Below are 18986 nucleotides of genomic sequence, written 5' to 3'. Positions count from 1 at the left end.
CTCTGGCTCGACCAACTGTTCCTCCATGCTCTGGCTCGGATCTGGGGGTTCCGACTGGAGCAGGTTGGGTCCAGCTGGGTAACTTGCACAGGGGGACAAACATAACTGCCCTTGGGGGTGGCTCAATGAACCCCCCTCCGATGCTTAAGTTAGAATGTGTCTAGAGCGAGAAAGTGTACTTAGATAGAGAGAGTGTGTGTAATAACTCGTGTATCTAACCTCTTTTCCATTGTACTTAGTTCCTTATTTATAGTAGTACGGTCTCCTTTAGGCGGAGTCATACTTGGTCAGCCTGTGAGTAGACTCTATCGGGCTGGTGAGCCCCTCTGAGGATTCTTCTAGAGATGAGTGCGCACCCCGTGAGCAAGGTAGCGCGGTGATAGCTCAGCAGGAGTTATCCCATACAGGTATAATTATCAAAAAACACTATTTATATGAGTTAAATCATTAAGTCACACAAATAAAACCTTAGAGGCAATTAACATTATATCAATAAGGGCATATAGGTAAACAAACAGTTCGAGGATATAATTGTCCACATACTATTCATAAAGTGTTTAGTCATACTTTTAAAAGGTAGGGAAATATATGAGTAATAGAGAATCAGTAAAAAAAATAATTTCACTTCAGTAAAATTATTTTTAGTTTAAAAATGAAGTGAAGAGAGCATGGCTTATTTTTTTATTTTTTTTGAAAAGGAGCATGGCTTATTTTTATTTCAAAGTTCATTAAAAAAGGATTGTTCGTTGCCAATGAAATTGCAAGGTTTGCCGAATATTTTATCCATAACCTGCTAATGCCTTAATGCTATGACATGCTGCAGAATTTGCTTAGAATAAATTTCTGATTATGACTTTCCATCCGAAAATTCCTCTCTTAGGATATCACTTGATTTCAGATTCATATAACTAGGGCAATACTAGAACACAATTAGTTGGATTAATAGACAGATTAACTACATTCTGCAAATCTTAACGATCTAAAAGCAATCTGACCAGTAGATGAACAAGTCTATCAAAGATAATGTAAGAAATTTACATTATAATCGAAAGCATGTTAGAAAGAATGAACAGAATTCCTCTTGTTTCCTTTGGAATATTCACTCACTGAATTTGAATCATAAGGAAAAAAATTTACAAAAATTCCTCCCCCTTCGAGGGCAGGAAAAAGAACAAAAAACAGAAGTGTTCATTGACAGTGTTACATATGCTTTTCTACTTACTGTTTTTACTTGTTTCTGACTTGAATGGCAAAAGAATAAAAATGCTCTTCGCGTCAAACCAATTCCATCAGAAGAGGATCTCCAGCAGCCATTACTCTAATAAGCTTGATAAATTCTTGTTCACTTGATACACTCCAGGGGTGAATGGCCGGTGCTTGAGCAGAATACAAGGTTGTGTTGCCTGATGGTGGTTTCTTTTTATAAACCATTGTGCTGAATATCGGGTCAAAATTCTGTGGGGAATCCATTGCCAGAAAGAACATGGGTATTGCAACCTTGTGATGCATTTCCAAGTCGCCTACTAAAGCAATTAAATCAATGAAGTCTTCTACATTACTCCTCGGAACAAAGAATAGCTCTGAACTGCATACCACAAAGCCCTGATTGCTCTTTGCAGCTTCCTTGTAATTTACTTGGAAGTGAGCTGGCATTGTCTCAACAACTTTCTTTACCATTTCTCCTTGTTTGGAGAACCAATCACCATTGTTGTTTGAGACAGGAGTCCATGATTTTGATACCTGAACACCATTAGGCTTGTTTAATATAAAACAGAAATAGACAGTAAATTGAATAACAGCAATAAATGTGGTTATTTGTTTTGGATTTTGTTTCTTCTTGTTTTATATTTATTGTTGGTACAATCAGTAGCATCATGGTACCACTGGCACCACCCATATACATAAACGCTGAAATTACTAAGAGACTGAAGAAAGGAATGCTTTTGAGGGCGGCAATAAATCTAGTTTTAGCATATACTCTTTGCATTTCACCATAATTGCTATCGACTTAGTGAAGTTAAATATACAAAAGTTTGACTCCAATACTTATACCTAATACTCCCACTGTCCACAAATAATATTCCAGTTAGGTTTGGACATGCAAATTAAGGAATTCAATACAGTGAGGGTAAGAGTGTGAGAAGGAAAAAAATATTAGTGGGGGGTCCACTTCACATAGGTTGAGTGGAAATATTTTCCATTTCATGTACCAGGAAGATTTTTTATGGACATCCTAAAAAGGAATACAGGAAGATTGTTTATGGATAGAGGATGTATAACGAATTGGAGAATTGCAAAAGTTGCATCTCAAATAATAAAGTTGGAAATTTGATCCATATTTTAGAAAAACTCACTGATGTCAAAGATGTATCTTGAAAAACTCATAAAGTCCACTGTTGGGCAAAGGAATAGATTTCGTCACTCCTAAGATTACAACGCATAGGAAATGTAAAGATAATGCAATTTTAAAATTTTTGTTGAAAAAAATTCAATCCCCGTAACTCGCCTTCCAAGTCTATAGTCTTGATGAATACATTGCAGAAAAAACAATAGCAAGAGGATCTAAGTTCACATTACCTTGTTAGTGATCCAAAGCTTAGTCTTGTCAGCTTGTACTAGGTTCCAGTAGTTAAGGATGGTATTATCTTGGAGAAAAAGAAATCCTTCGGCACTTGAATATCTGTTCATTATCGTAGGAAGCTGCCTGTAAACCATATCAAGATCGTAATCAGTAAAATGTTCATTAAAATCATAATCCTATCAGTTATATTTATTTTACAGGCATTGGAATTCCACGAAAAAAAAAAAAGACAGGAGACAACCAGACCTTATTCTGCAATATATAAAATTAAAAAAACAATTTCATGGTAGAAATATATAAGGATTTGGCTGGAACACAAGTTTGCATCATATACTTGGTACTGAAATCAACAGCTAATGAAATCATCAGTATGTTGAAACTTGACTGAAACACCTTTAAAGACCAAAGTGAATATGATGTCATACTCTAGAAACTGATTTCATGTACACAATTGATAAATTAGGTACATATGCACCTAATCCTTTACCCAGTGCAGAATACATACAGGGTTAAACCCACTTTGATTATTTTCATAAAAAAAATGAATTCTTTTAAAGTCAAACCAAAAATTTTGGATTTTTCTTGCAAGAAAAGCTTGCTGAATTAAGTGCTACATAGCCAATATTGGGAAATCACACATGTGAAAGTTGTGGCTGATATGAGAATCTTTCATTAAACACACAATTGTACAATATAGTAGACACAATAAACAATGAGGAAATTTTCAATGCGCAAAAGGCCTCTAAGAGAAAAAGAGACTAAGTAACATATGCCTCATTGAGGAGAGGTGAGACCATGAGAGGATGGGAAATGAGGTTACAGGAGAGCTAGCTGAACACCTACAAATACTCAGAGGATCAGGAAAGGTAATTGGGACTAAGCTAATCCAGGATTTACCGAGGACATGAAAACTTGATAGGACATTAGGAAGTTGTGGTAAACTAAGGTTTTTTTTTTTTTTTTTTCTAAATCCTGAATTCAAATTAAGGGGTCCTCTACATAGGACATTCCCTTCATCTTTTCAAAAAAAAAAAAGACACTCTTCATTCTTCAAAATCATTACCTACTATTTCCACTAATATATTTCCTAATACTTTGTCTTTCTTTTCCCCCTCATTATTGGTTAGACCTTTTTTTTTTCATGAAAAGTAACTTCCCTAGAAGTCTGAGTCTTTGCTAATATGCCTGAAAGAGATGCATACTGGGTGGTGGTGGTTTTTATGGTTATCTTTCTCAAAAAAAAACAGCTGTCACATGCTAGTCCTGATGATTAATTGTAAGGTTGTATACATCTTGAATCTTGACTTCCCAAAACCCCGTGTGTGAGAGAAGTTACATGAAGTATTGTAGGTGACACATTTGGGTACTGAGCACAAATTCTTGGCACTTTCAGCAGATAAAAATAAAAAACACTTACTTGTATGTTAATGCATAAAAGAAGCATTTTATCTGACAACATCAATAGAATTCCGGAAGTACACACAACCAACAGCAAACTACTAGAAGACAGTAGTCCATAAATAAGTTCAATAGTATTTCAAAACAATGACTCAATCAGAAGGCTGAGAAAAAATGTAAGCATCATAAAAAGAGTGAACCAAAATAACTCTACAAGTATACTAGAGACCATATTTTGTCACAAAAGAAGAATGCAATAAATTCTTAGTGACTTGGAACCAGCTCATGAGATTTACAAACAAATAGTGAACAGTTTCCAAATTTTCAATAATTATGTTAAGAGTGCCATTATTGTCCATACAAATGGCATTCAAAAACAATATATAGCATGAATTCCCTGCAGATACAGCACTACCCAACACATCATGAAATTCAAGTTCCCATCCATTCTATCAGACAGCTATTACTAACTTATGAAACATGAAATAAATGAAGCATGAATGATCAAACTGATGAGATTGACTTACTTGTACACATAATCCAACTGAGCTTGATCAACAATAAGATCTTCATTCTTTTGTGACGATAAAATGATGACAGTTTTGAAGATTCGACCATAAAGCAATCTCCATTCCAAGGCAGAACGTTCAACAGGGCCACTGCAAAACATAACTAGCACGATATTTCCAAAGTTTTTTCTCCATCGAATCAAGTTCCCAATTTCGTAGTTCACACTACCTGTCTCCTCAACCCCAAGGTGCACAGAGGGTAACTTTCTAGGGACAAATTCCTTTCTATCTCCATGGCCAATAGCTGCCCGTGGCCGATTGATTTCTAAAGACATTAGCCTTGGCTGCTGGTATCCAACAGAAAGCAAGTCCTGGAGCCAATCAGCGGTAAATTTCACATCTTTCTCAGTCCAAAATCTTTCTTCTGCCATAGCAAAACTCAACTCTAATATTTTTTCGAACAGTCTATTCTTGTGTGATTTCCAGGAAACCAGAAACTTAGACAGACGACCCACATTCACATGGAGATCTTTTTCCTCCGCAAAAGGGTATGATCCAATTCTATCATGTCTATGAACTGTTGGAGGGTAAACAACCAAATAGCCTCCAATCTCCCACAAAAGCCTCTGAGCCCAGTAACCTCTCAACACGTCAGAAGCCATAGTACTGACAGAAACAGGAAGCATCAAACCCCAAAATGCTGAAGTATGATACAATGTATTAAAAGAATTAAGAGGCACCATCATACCCTGTGGTAAGGCAACCTTTGGAGCCTTCTCATCAAACCTAATATCGTATGCTTCCAACCCTGATTTCCTAGTAAAATAGAAAACCGAATCTACATCAGGAAGACCATTAGAGATCCCCTGCTGAATAAACTGTTTCCCACCAAATACCTCAGTGTAATACTCCTCATGCCCAATTTCACCCACATTTTCAAGAGGCAATCCCCTAGGCCAAACAGACCGTTGCCCGAAATGTACATACGGATTAACAACTGTTCGGTTCGGGTCCTCATGAGTATACTGCAATATAATCTCCTGCCTAGCCTGCTCCCCCACTAATTCCACATCAAAATGCTTCCCTAAATCCCCATCTATCACTTCACCTCTATTATCAGCATCAAAAATCCTAGTAGCACCATGCTGAATAGCAAACAAATACCCAACACTTTTCCTAACATATGAATCATAAGGCAAATGTTCCAAAACCCGAAAACCCAATTTCGATTGCATATCTAAAGACAAAAAAATAGCACCCTTAAGGCTCCAATCATTAGGGGTTCTAGCATTTCCTACTGCAAGGACCTGCCATCCTTTGATCCTAACAAAACCCTTAATCGAATCGCTCGGATAATCCGAAACAGACACAATGATCCACTTCTCCGCCCGAAAATTCGAATATGGGGTGACCTTATCAAAGTTGGGTTTAATAGAATTCCAATCAATTTTAGGAAAATGTATGGTATCAACCTTAGTAGCTTCGGTTTCAAAGCAAATAAGTGCAGCATTATAACCAACATTACGAAGGAAGAAAAGAGCAGCAACAGTAGCAAGTAATACTAAAATTGCAAATATTTTATACAAATTTTCAGATACCCATGTTGAAAAATCTAGGGATTTTGACTCAGAAAATCGACTAGGATGTAAACTTGGAAGATTTCTCACCTGGGATTTCGTCAAATTTTGGGGATTTTGAGCTGAACCCTTTGTGGGTATTCGATCTTGGACTAACATTTGAGCAAATTTCAACTCCCTCACTCAATTTTTGCACAAATTCAATCAATTTTTTTCCAAATTATACACTGAAATTTGACTCTATAAGACTATATTGACCCTTTTTTTCTCACTTTTTTTCTGGGGTTACAAAACAAAGCAGGAAATTCTCTTGCCGACAATTGGAGTATTCTGCTTTTGTTCAGTAGAATTTTGAGCTTAAAATGCAAGATTTCGAAATGGAGTTGAAGGAGAGAGAAAAAAAATGAATAGTTTGGTTGGTGGGTTAGAGAAGCTGTCGTGATCCGCAGTGGTTTCGCTCTTGCTTTCTCTTTCTTTGATCTGCAAATTTTTTTTCTTTTGATTAATCAAATCATTTTGGGATTTTACATTTTTTTTTTCCCTTTTTTTGTTTTGTTTTGTTTTTTTTCTTTTTCCTCGGTTGTAATTTAAGCAACCATGTGTATTTTTCAAAGAGAACCATGTGGATTAAGTAGTAAATAAATTTTGGGTAAGTGAAGTAAATAGTTTAGGACAAAATCATGCATCAAATCAATTACCAGTTTACCACTAGGGAGTATCAATTTGAAAAATCTCCTTATTTTAAGTTAAGATTCATTTAATAAAAAGGATTATCTCTTCCAAGTTCCAACCTTAGGTTACATATTTGATAAATGTCATTTAAGGGTTTAGCTCACTATATGCATTAATTTATTTGCTCTAAGACGAATTAACAACATTTAATAATGTTGAAGAAAAATTGGTGAGCGTCTATGAGGATCAACTTTTTTTTTTTTTTGGAATTAATTACTTTCTTCATTCTTTATTACTTTTCGTCCCATAATTCGTGTCTATATTCCTTTTTGGGTGTCCGAAAATATTGTGCATACTCTTAAAAATAGCACATAATTATTACTTACTTTTTATCTTTCTCATACAAAATATACATATATCTAAATAATCATTACTTACTTTTTCTCTTTTTCATACAATATTCTCTACTTTTTATTATTCTCATACAATATTTTCTACGGTTATTTCACCAAATGCCACTGAGCAATTGCGAAATTCACCAAATGCCACCGAGTTTTAAAAAAAATCACCTATCCAACTTTTCAAAATTCTCCAAATGCCACCGAGTTTTAAAAAAATTCACCAAGTGTCATTAATGACTAACGGCTGTTAGTTGACCGTTAGTTGACCCACCACTTGCCACGTGTTACCTTATGATTAGTCATTTTTTTAAAAAAAATTAAAAAATAAATAAATAAAAACTAAAAAAACCAAAAAAAAAAAAAAAAAAAAAAACAGAAAACCACCTAAACCCCAACCACCACCCCCTCCTTGCCGCCGAACCCCGAAACCCTTGCCGCCGGCGACCTGTATCCTCACCGGCAGGCGCGCCGGTGACCATTGAAGCCCTCCCCTTCCCCTACTCTCTCCCGTCGCGACCACCCACCCATTAAACTCAAAATCCGACCGAAACCCTTACCCCCTTCCTCCAACACCCTGAAACCCCACCTCCCATCCTCCACCACCCCGAAACCCTACCCCCTCCCTTTCCCGACGAATTATCTGAGGTGGTTTGGTTTGGTGAAAAGAAGCTAACCTTCGAGCTTTAACCCCCATGAACGGCTCCAGATTTCCCGATGGATTATCAGGCTGAGGTTTGGTGTCGTTGTCGGCAGGAGAGGCGTCGAATCGAGGCTTGGAATCGGTGAAATGGACTCGCCGACTGCTGTATATGTTGTTGTGCTGCTCCATCTTCTCCGACTCGCTTGCGATTCAACGGCCTGAAAAAGGGAATGCGCCTCTTGGTTTTGATGACCTGAGTGCGCAACTGTCTAGGACGGAGCGAGGGGGTTTCGAGGTGGTGGACCAGGTGGGGTTGGGTGGGTGGGTTAGGTGAGAACGGGTAGGGTGGGGGTATGCCGGACCAGGTGGTGGTTATGGAGGGGGTGGTAGCTGACTGTTTAGGCTAGGGTGGGTGGCGCGACGGGGGAAGAGGAGGGGAAAGGGAGGGGGGCACGCCGATGCAGGTGGGCTGGTGGATGCTGAGGTGGTGGCTGGGGTTTGAGGTTTGGGTTTTTTTTATTTTTTTTTTAATATTTTGGTTTGTTTTTGGAATTTTTTTTTATTTTTTTTAAAAACGGACCAATCAAAAAGTGATATGTGGCAAGTGGTGGGGTCACTAACGGTCAATTAACGGCTGTCAGTCAGTAATGGCACTCGGTGAATTTTGTTAAAACTCAGTGGCATTTGGTGAATTTTGAAAAGTCGAATGACATTTGGTGAATTTCGCAATTGCTCAGTGGCATTTGGTGAAATAGCCGTATTTTCTACTTTATATCTTTCCAATATAATATTCTACCACTTCCACCATTCTCCTTAATTACCGTGTTTTTTGAGAAATAGACACGAAATAATTGGACTAAGAGAGTACTTAACATGATTTATTTATTACGGAGTACTTCGTATTATATTTGTCTAAGCATTACTTTTTTTTCAGCATTTTTAATTTTCAATACGTAAAATAATTAAAAATTATGATCGTACTTATTGAAATTAGACTAACAAGATGTTACATTACTATATTATTTTGTCATAGGTATTAATCAAAAGAGATTATCATATACATGTACTCCGTATATAAATAGTGCAAAAATTAAGGTGGGTCAAGTAAAAATGAATAGAGAAAGTATTACGGAGTATTGTATTAGACATTGAACAAATAATTTAAGACATATACTCCATACAAAATAAAAATAAAAATAAAAAAAATAAAAAATCAAACAAGTACGGTAAAATGAAACGGAAAATATGGAAGCATTCTATTTTTAATTTATTTTCTATTTTTAATTTATTTTTTTTGTTTTTGTGGTGGAAACTGGAAGAGATTGGTGGTGGTGACTGGTAATGGTAGGGGCCTGGGGGTATAAGTTGGAAAGTGGCAAAGGCAGTTGTACAAAGTAGAGTGTTTTAATGCTTCCTGCCGCTTTAACTACAGTTGCTTGCTTCTTAAGTCTTTCAGAATTTTTGTTAAAATGTCCTACTGCCTACTGTCCTTTCTTGAGTTGTGTGAGTGGGAATAAGAATAACTGAATAAGGGTTGTGATTTCACTGAATTGGTATATTGGTGCGTTCCATTTCGAGAAAAAAAAATGGATGATGAGGTTAACCTTACAATTTCGGATTGTTTTTGTAGGTGAAAATAATTAATCATTACTCTCTCCGTCTCTAAATATATTTTCCATTTGACTTATTTGGGTCAAATTTTGAAAATTTGACCATGAATTCTTGTTAGTTTATAAGAGATTATAGGTTCATATGGGATTTTGTTTGATTCGTCACATTGTATAGTTTATAAATATCAAGTTTTTATAATTTTTACGCGTATGAAAATAGAGATTTAGACGTTTTAAAACATGTCTTGGAAACCGTGAAAAGTCAAACGAGAACTATATTTAAGGACGGGTGGAGTACATTGTACTAAAGGCGGAACTTATCAAGACACTTGGCTACATAATATAAAAACTTTTTCCTCCAAAATTACTTACTACAAAAAAAAAAACCTTATTGTTCCATAAAAATAAGGTTTGCATCTAAATTATGACTTTTACTTTATACAAAAGGAAAAATTGGTAAAACAAATCCCAATTTTCGCTCGTTCACTCAAAATAATCCCAACTTTGGATTATTTTTAAATAGTCTAAACTTTATAGATAATTCACTCAAAATGGCCCCAACCGATCACCTAACCTATTTTAACAAGTTAAGGTGACGTGTCACCATGTAATTGGTTGAAAAAAAATATATATAAAAAAATTAAACTAAAAAAATTTAAAGAAACAAAGAACAAAATAAAAATAAAAAATTAACAGTCCCACCCACGACCCCTCTTCCCATCACCAACCACGACCACCTCCCGGATCCCCCCATTCCCGGTAGCGCCCAAACAGCCCTCCCCCGCGCCGGCGCCAGCGACGCCCCTCCCCTACCCTTTGAACACCCCTGCAATACACCACCACCCCTGCCGCGACCGGCACCCCTATAAACACACATCAACCACAACCACCGTGAAACCACCATTTAGCAGCCCCGCAACACCGCACAGCCGCAACACCAAATAACCACCATCACCACCGACCTATTAGCCTAAACCATCAGCCGTAAGACCCATCTCCACCTCATCACCGTCAGCCACAAGACCCATCTCCACCGCACTGCCATTTTCGCCCATATTAAGCATCGCAGCCCCCACAACCACCAATTCACCACCCGCAATCACTAATTCGCCACCTGCAATCAACAATTCAACCATCTCAGCTCGCAACACAACCTACAACCGCCGAACTTCGCGCAACCCAACAACATTAAATCAATAATTCAACCTTCACCAATCAACATTTTGGGGTGGGAATTGGGTCGTGCAGGAGGTAGGGGAAGGGAGGCGCGAGGGAGGTGGGTTCGGGGCGCCACGGTGGGAGGCGGGGGACCAGCCGACCAGGGCTGGGCTTTTAGGAAGGGTTTACGTGTGCTGGGGTTGCGTGGCTGGGTGGGGCTTTTTTTTGTTTTTATTTTATTTTTAATTACTTTGTTTTCAATCAATCATGTGGTGCCACAAGTCACTTAAATTAAAAAAATAAAAATAAAAAATTACCTCTTTATCAGGTTATCGATCACTGGGGATCATTTTGAGCGAATGACCCCTAAAGTCGGATTATTTAAAAATAATCCATAGTTGGGATTATTTTGGGCGAATGAGCTAAAGTTGGGATTATTTTTATGAATTTTTCTTATACAAAATCTAAAATAAGCTTCCTTAAATATCAAATTGCCCATTATAACTATTACATGTTTAATTATTTTCTTTCACATATATTTCATACTTTTTAATACCGAGTCTATTCATATTATTTTATATCAATTTTTTTTTTTGTAAAATTTATTGCCATTATAATTATTAACAACCGTGCATTGCAAAGGATTTAATCTAGTTAATAATTATTCATTGATCTAGAAAAAACACATAAATTTTAATATGTGATCAGTCACACCATTAATTGATGGTGTAGAACTGTAGACACTTCACATTTAAGCCATTAATTGAGCACCTACGGTTAAATTAATAGATAATCTAAAACTACGAAGTATGCTCATTTTATCTTACTTTAAAACTATATTGCTCTTTTTTAATATGACTAGATGGAAGCCCGTGCGATGCACGGTTTTTTCATCTAAGATTTTTAATTATTTGATTTATTGTATTTAATAATTTCAGACAAAATTACAAAAGTTTAATATTTTTTTTTTACTATGATTTATAATGAATTTATTAAATATAAATAAATTATAAATATGATATTTTTTCTGTTATATAAATCTTTAATGTGAAATGATAAATTTTTAATAATTTGAATCCTAAATCATTATTCATTGTTTTACCATATCTTTTATTTCGATATAATCACTAACCTCGTCCACAACCAACCTACTACATCAATGGATAAATTGAACCGTGAAATGTTAGCCAAACTGAAATTGATATAAATTAAATATTTACATTTATATAAAATAAATCAATATATTTACCAATAAATGAAAAATTGTTGCGATATAAAAACAAAACTATGCATTGGAATTTTTTCATCATCTCCAAAAATAACCAAAGCCATCCATATATTAAGTATACAACATCTAATCGTATGCCATTACATAAACAAATAATCGTTAAGTATCCTAAATAAATACAATGTAACTAATAAATACAAATATAAATTTAAACATAAGATTTTGAAAATTACCTGGACATTGATGACCTAAAACTAACACAAATTCGTTTGATGGGGTTTTGTATTGATGCGAAATTTTATATGTGTCGTATGATGTGTTAGATCTGCATGTAAAGAAACATTTAGTAAATAAAACATAAACATATAATCGTTGGGTATCCCAAATTAATACAATGTAAGTAATAATTATAATTACTAATTTAAACATAGGATTTTAAAAATTAAGCTAAAAATACCCGGCCATTGATGACCAAATATTAACACAAAGTTACTAACACAAAATTCGCTTAATGGGGTTTTTTATTGATACAAAATTTTGTTTGTGTCGTATGATGTGTCAATTTATAATGGTAGGTATCACAAATTTTAATTTAATTATAATTAATGAACAATTTGTATTTCTTATCATAATAAATACTATCAAAATTTATCTTACAATGATAGGTATCAAACTTTATTATAAGCGTTTATCACTTAAATATTTTTTAGTATATTTTTTTTTTGATTTCTTATACTCATAGTATTGAATTAATAAATTTATCTTTTCCTATATTTTTACTTTATTTTTTTCATTAAAATAATTTAATTCATGGATTATAATCTACATGGCATTAAAATTTTAGATATATCAAATCTAATTCGTTACTTTTATCTAGGTGGCGACATAATTTTTTAATTCAAAAATAAAATACAAATCTTTTTTCTTATTGGTTGAAATAAGTATATTTCTTACGTGGCGCTCCGAATGCTCTCCAAAAATGCCTACTATATATATTAGAATTTAATCAGGCTTTTTTGGCCCAATTTTCTTAGACAATGTCTAACTCACTTTAATTTGGGATCTTGTCATTTTTACTAGATTTAACAGATTGAACTAGACCAGACCATATCATATAATTTAGACCAATGTAGATCATATCATATCATGTCATAAAATATTAAGTTAAAAAAACAGGTTTAGATCAAATTGAAATAGAAAAAATAAGTTTAGAACATATTACAGACAATATTTAGTTTAGAACATATTACATATATACAGTAGAAAAGAACGAATTACTCGAAATTCCGAACCCGAAACTTAAAATCACTTGAATCGATTATTTGACCCAATCTAAACTGACCCAATATAATTGTTTTGAAAAATGATTGTTTTTTTTTTTTTAAAAAAAAGTTTTTAAATATATATATGTAAATGTGTGTGTATATATATATATATATATATATATATATATATATATATATATATATATATATATATATTTAAAATAAGCATAATAGCATATTGATTGACAATGACTTGATCCTATGCTAACCAATTCAAACCCGAAATCAATTGAACAAATCTAAACCGAAAATGAAAGCATATAACCTTATCCTTTTTTCTCTCTTCCCTTAGCTCAACCCACCCATACAAGGTGGTCTTATAGTATTGGATGATCCGGATATTAACTTGATCTGTTAGTTTTTCCACCTCTAGTTTTAACCATGTTAGTCAAGATTAAACCTCAAAGTCAAGATGTAGTACTAATTTTTAATGGAAGATAATCATTTGTTTGGTATTTGGAAATTTAATTTGCTCGCTAAAGTTGCAATGCATTTTTGTATAAGTGAACTTGAAAGAACTAAGAGGTTCAAGGACCATTTTAAATATAGAGTTAGCTGCCATTGGTGAAACAAGGCTTGCTCCCTAGGATTTTTTACGAAATTGAGCTAAGCTATTTACCAATCTAGACGCGTGGCCAAACTATTTACCAAACTAAGCTTCTGAGGTAAAACGCTGTCTCGGTCAGCGTTTTACCCTTTAATTTTTTTTTTAAATTTCATTTTTTTTTTGTGAAAAACAAATTAAATCGAAAAAAAAACTAAAAATACCAAAAAAGCTGCCTGAGGCAGCATTTTATTCAGGTTTTTTTTTTTTTAAATGTTGAAGGGTTTTATTCCTTACAGAAAACGCTGCCTCAGTCAGCGTTTTTTGTGTATTTATTTTTAATATAAAACAGACAGCGTTTTATCTGCTTGCCTGTTATGTACCCTTCAAAATTTTTTTAAAAAAACCTGAAATACACAAAAACGTTGCCTCAGGCAGCGTTTTTGGTATTTTCAGTTTTTTTTTTCGATTTAATTTGTTTTTCACAAAATACGAAATTTAAAAAAAATAAAAAAAATAATGGGTAAAACGCTGACCGAGACAGCGTTTTCCCTCAGAAGCTTAGTTTGGTAAATAGTTTGGCCACACGCCTAGATTGGTAAATAGTTTATGTATTAAGCTCAATTTGGTAAAAAATCCTGCTCCCTAAATCCTAATTTATTTATTTATTATTATTAATTCTTTTTCAGTTTACACTTGTATTCATATTTATTATGTGGTACCCAACTACAATAGTTGGGTAGCCATTATATTTCAAAAAAAAAAAATTATGTGGTCTTGCTTGATTTGTATAGGTAGGTTGGTATAAACGAATACGAAGTATGTGTTATGAGACTTATGACTCCCTCAATTTCTTATTGTTTTTTTTTTTAATTTAATCAATTTGTCGTGTAAGTGTGAGCATAAAAATCTATGTGTAGGTAAAATGAAGTCATCTCCTCATTGAGCATCTCAGGCTAATACACTACTTAATGGCGGCCGAGTCTCTTGCATTGCAAGCCATGCATGTCAAAGCTACGTACTACACGTAGTTATAAGGCAGTTACGAAAATGGTGCAGCAATTACTAGTTTTCTGGGTAATTTCATACAATTATGAATCTGGGTAATTTTGTTTATAATCTCACTATTTTCTGGGTAATTTCATACAATTATGAATTTTCATGTATTTTTTTTTTTAACTTCCTATTTTAGTTTCAGGGAAATATCTCACCATTCAACCTCAAGAACTAATTTGCGATCGGACCAAGAAAACCCCATCTTAAAAAAACCTTGCAGAAAGAACCGCCAATAGCAATATTGGTTCTTCAAATACAACTGCTACCAACAATTGCGGTTATAAATGTAAAACCGCTATCACCAATTGCAGTTTTTCACTTTTTTTTTTAAAAAAAGGCTCATCAATGAATTTGTAACTTTAGTAACTAAAAAAATCCCTACCTTATAAAAAGTGGAAAAAAACTCTTATGAACAGTGTTAGGACATATATACCCCTTAAAATGTTAATTTACGAATATACCCATGCCCACTAATGTTAATTAGTATATGCTTGTCTCTATGTGTTTTCCTTGGAACGATGTGAATGCTTTCCGGCTTTTTCTCTTTTCTCCTCCTAAGCGTCCCTTTCTCCTTTGTTTAAACAAACTATTAGTTCTCCATTAAAGCACCTACCGAGCTTTCTCTCCTCCATTGAAGAAGTTTCTGAGATGAGGTAATTAAATTATCGAATATCAATTTGACAATTTGGGTATATCGTTAATTTTTTGACTAAATTATTGAATATCAATTTTACAATTTGGGTATATCGTTAATTTAAATTGTCACATGATTTGATATATGTATGTGTGTGTTTTTATTTGCAGATTTATTGAGTAGCTTAACAATTTGAGAGGAAGAGGCATGGCTTCAATGTAGTCGTGGTTTGATTATTTACTCATTTAGTTTAAATTTGTATTTGATTATCATGGTTATTTTAACAAATCAAGATACACAATTCATGTCAAATCTACGAAAGAGATGATGAACATATAGAAATATTACAAGAGAGTGTCAATATTCCCTTTTTATTGGCAAGTTTATTGTTTGTGGTTGGTGCAATTCTCAATGGCCACAACCCGCGAGCAATCAAGATGGATTTACCGTGGGCTCATGTTACTTGCTTGTAAGTCATTTTTTCCCCAAGCTTGTGAATATTGCTCTGATTTCCCATCCTATATCTTGCGAGCTAGGCCTATGGTTGTTACGGGACACAATGCATTAGCGAGCTCCCCAATTAAGTCTTATATTAGTTGGAGATGATATGGTGTACTTTTTTTTTTTTTTTTTTTTTTTTTTTTTTTTTTTTGACAACAGCAGAAACAAAGGAAAAAATAAAACAACTAAAAAACATCAAAAACAGCCGAAATGGTGTACTATAGAGTACAAACTCATATAAACTATGACATGGCTCACTTTTCTTTGACTTCACTCTTCAATTAAAATCATGAAACCTTATAGTTTGTCAGTACATGTGTTTTTAAGCTAATTAAATGCTATACAGTAAAAATCTAATCTATGACTTCAACTTTTTTTTTTTTTTGTTTGAGGAACTATGACTTCAACTAATGAATTAATGTTAAAATGCATGCAAGGTAAAACATGGGTATGATTGGGCATATTCGGAAGCTTACTATTGTTCATAGGAGGATTAATGAATGAGGCGAATAATGCAAAACACATGATTTGACGAATTTGTTGTCTTGTTGATGAGTTTTTTGGGTGTGATTTGGGTTAGATCAACATGGGTATTTTATCTGAATTTAATTTTGCAATTGTAATTGATTTGAGGTTTATTGTTTTAATTATTTGTGATTATATTGTTTACAAGTGACCTTTTATTTGTTCATTTTTTTGACTTTCTATGCTCTCTACTCTGCTTGTTTTACACAGAATTCCTTATTTTGATCTTGATGGTCTCAATGAATTGTGGAAGAAGGGGGATTTTCACTTAACTACTTACATATGCTCATTTAATTACCCTTTATTTATGTAATTGAAAGTCTAAGTGATTATGATTTTGTTTAATTTTGAGTTAAATTGTCACCAAATTTACATGCCTACTAATATAATGGTGGCGGACTAACGATTGATTTTTTTATTTTAAATTGTTTTAATATTATAATGATTTTTGCTTCATGGCAGGATACAATCATGGCCATAGTGTCTGTAGTGCTAGAAAATACTTTGTAGAATACCAAATATCCAATATCCAACATGCAACACTTTATACTTTGTATATGTTCTCATATGCTCATCAAGATTGCTAGATATATTATTTACTCGTATAATGCAATTTCTACCATTAACCCTTTTTTCTAATTACAATTCAAAAGTTCCCAATTTGAAAAAAAGTGATGTTGGACAAATAATATCTTGAAGAATATTAATATTTTGATAATTTAATAAAAAAATTAATTCATAAATATAAAGTCATGACATTTATAAAGAAATTCAAATCTATCAAATATGAAGTACACGACAATTATAACAAATGTAAACATGTTATTGCAAATTAATTTAGATTTTAGAATTAAAGATGTTTTATGAATACATTTGTACATTTTATTATTTTAATCAAAGCGCATTTGAAAGCTACATATTTCATTTTAAAACCCATTTGTTTTATTTGTTTACAATGAATAAAAATTTGTTATTTCAATTCATTTACAAGTGTGAAACGATACTTTTGGTTTATGCACTTTACTTTTATATAAATTACCACAAAGAAAGAACATGTGATCAATGTTTCATATCATACATGCACGCTATGTGATGTTCTTACTACACTACATGTAAATTGTATCATACTACCTCTGTTTTTTTTATGTGCAACTTTTGCCATATTAGTCTGCTCACTATTATGTGCAATTTTCTATTTTCTTTCTATTTTTAGTAAACAAAAACCCTGAAAATTACAAATTCACCCTTACTTAAACAGATTTTCTTAATGTTACCCTTATCTTATTTTAATCACAATAACTTTTTTGTCTAATCTAAAATCATTAACCTAATTTTACCCACCCATTTACTCATCTACCCACCACCCATTCACCCTCTTCATCTCTGCTTCACCCTTTTCATCTTTTCATCTCTTTCACCTTCACCCTCTTCATCACCCTCCTCCCTCAAGACTCACAACCACCGCCTCTCCCACCACCATTCTCTCTCCTCCTTCACAAGAGTCCGGCGTTTTGCTCCCTATGACCACGACTTTCTGCTCCCTATGATCACCGGCTTTCTCTCTTCATCTTTTTTTTCGTTTTTTTTGGGTGATTTATATTCGAAATTTCTGGGTTTTTTTTTTCGATTTTCTGAGTTTCGAATTTTTGGGTTTTGATTTTGATTTTGATTTTCTGGGTTTGGATTTTGATTTTCTGGTTTTTGATTGGAGATGGTGGAATTGTTTCTGATTTGGTTAGTTGCAGAGGCAGGTGGTGGGTTAGATCGGCGAAGGACGGTTCCGCCATTGTTGTGGGTTTTGATGAGCTTGAGGTTTGATGTGATCTCGAGGTTCAATGAAAAATAGGGTACTTTTGACTGCTGTGAATTTGATTTTACTGCCAAATGCACCCAAATTTTACCCCAATTTTTTTATTGAATACCAATAAATTCAAATTAGGGCTTGTAAATTTCTGGGTTTTGATTTCGATTTCGATTTCCTGAGTTTTGATTTTGATTTTCTGGGTTTGTATTTTGATTTTTTGGGTTAGAGATGGGTTTGGGTGGTGGGTTTGGGTGGTGGGGTGGTCTGGGTTAGGGTTGGGTCTTGGTGGCGTGGGTGGTGGGGTGGTCTGGGTTAGGGTAGGGTCTTGGTGGCGTGGGTGGTGGGTCTAGGTGGTCTGGGTTAGATCTGGGTTTTCGTGGGGTTGGTTATGGTGGTGGTTTTGTGGGGGTGGTAGTGGTGGTGGTGAAGCCGGCGGTGGTGGTGGTGAAGGCAGCGACGGTGGTGGCTGGTCTTGGTGGTGGCAGTGGGTGGTTTGATTAATTATCCAAACATTCTCTCTCCACGTTAATTACATACTCTTATAATATATTAATAACCATTATACTTTCTTAATCTTTGCCCTTCAATCTTTTGCCTCGTGCACCGTTTTATGTGCCAAAGTTGCACATAAAAAAACGGAGGTAGTATTAGTTATCATACATTTTGATCTATTGAGGCGAGACGTTTTATAGATGCTTTGCTGTTTCTCATACTCTAGCAGGAGAACATCAAACCTGCTCTATTCTTTTTAAAAGTTCACTACACTTAAGTTTAATAGTTTAAAGGTACTTAAGATTTCATATATCATTTCATGTTTGTAAAT

The 18986-nt window shown here is 34.1% G+C and overlaps 1 protein-coding gene across 1 annotated transcript; it reads right to left on the bottom strand.

Annotated features, from left to right (window-relative positions):
• Positions 1 to 1056: 1056 nt before the first annotated feature.
• Positions 1057 to 8515, bottom strand: LOC110707282 (probable glycosyltransferase STELLO1). The gene is made up of 3 exons (XM_021885295.1): positions 4507 to 8515; positions 2578 to 2704; positions 1057 to 1740 (listed from the first exon to the last, which is right to left on the bottom strand). Exons 1-3 carry the CDS (start codon positions 6222 to 6224, stop codon positions 1276 to 1278), a joined length of 2310 nt encoding a protein of 769 aa, XP_021740987.1. The 5' UTR covers positions 6225 to 8515; the 3' UTR covers positions 1057 to 1275.
• Between the last annotated feature and the right edge of the window lie 10471 nt (positions 8516 to 18986).

Source organism: Chenopodium quinoa, unplaced genomic scaffold (assembly GCF_001683475.1).
Source record: "Chenopodium quinoa cultivar QQ74 unplaced genomic scaffold, ASM168347v1, whole genome shotgun sequence".
In the NCBI taxonomy this organism is placed as follows: domain Eukaryota; kingdom Viridiplantae; phylum Streptophyta; class Magnoliopsida; order Caryophyllales; family Amaranthaceae; genus Chenopodium; species Chenopodium quinoa.
This window is presented reverse-complemented; position numbering and strand designations above follow the sequence as displayed.

Excerpts from the sequence above, each read along its gene's own strand:
- LOC110707282 (XM_021885295.1), bottom strand. The coding sequence starts at position 6,224 with ATGTTAGTCCAAGATCGAATACCCACAAAGGGTTCAGCTCAAAATCCC. Across the intron at positions 2,705-4,506 it reads CAGTTGGATTATGTGTACAA|GCAGCTTCCTACGATAATGA; the intron begins GTAAGTCAATCT and ends TATGGTTTACAG. Across the intron at positions 1,741-2,577 it reads AGCTTTGGATCACTAACAAG|GTATCAAAATCATGGACTCC; the intron begins GTAATGTGAACT and ends AATGGTGTTCAG.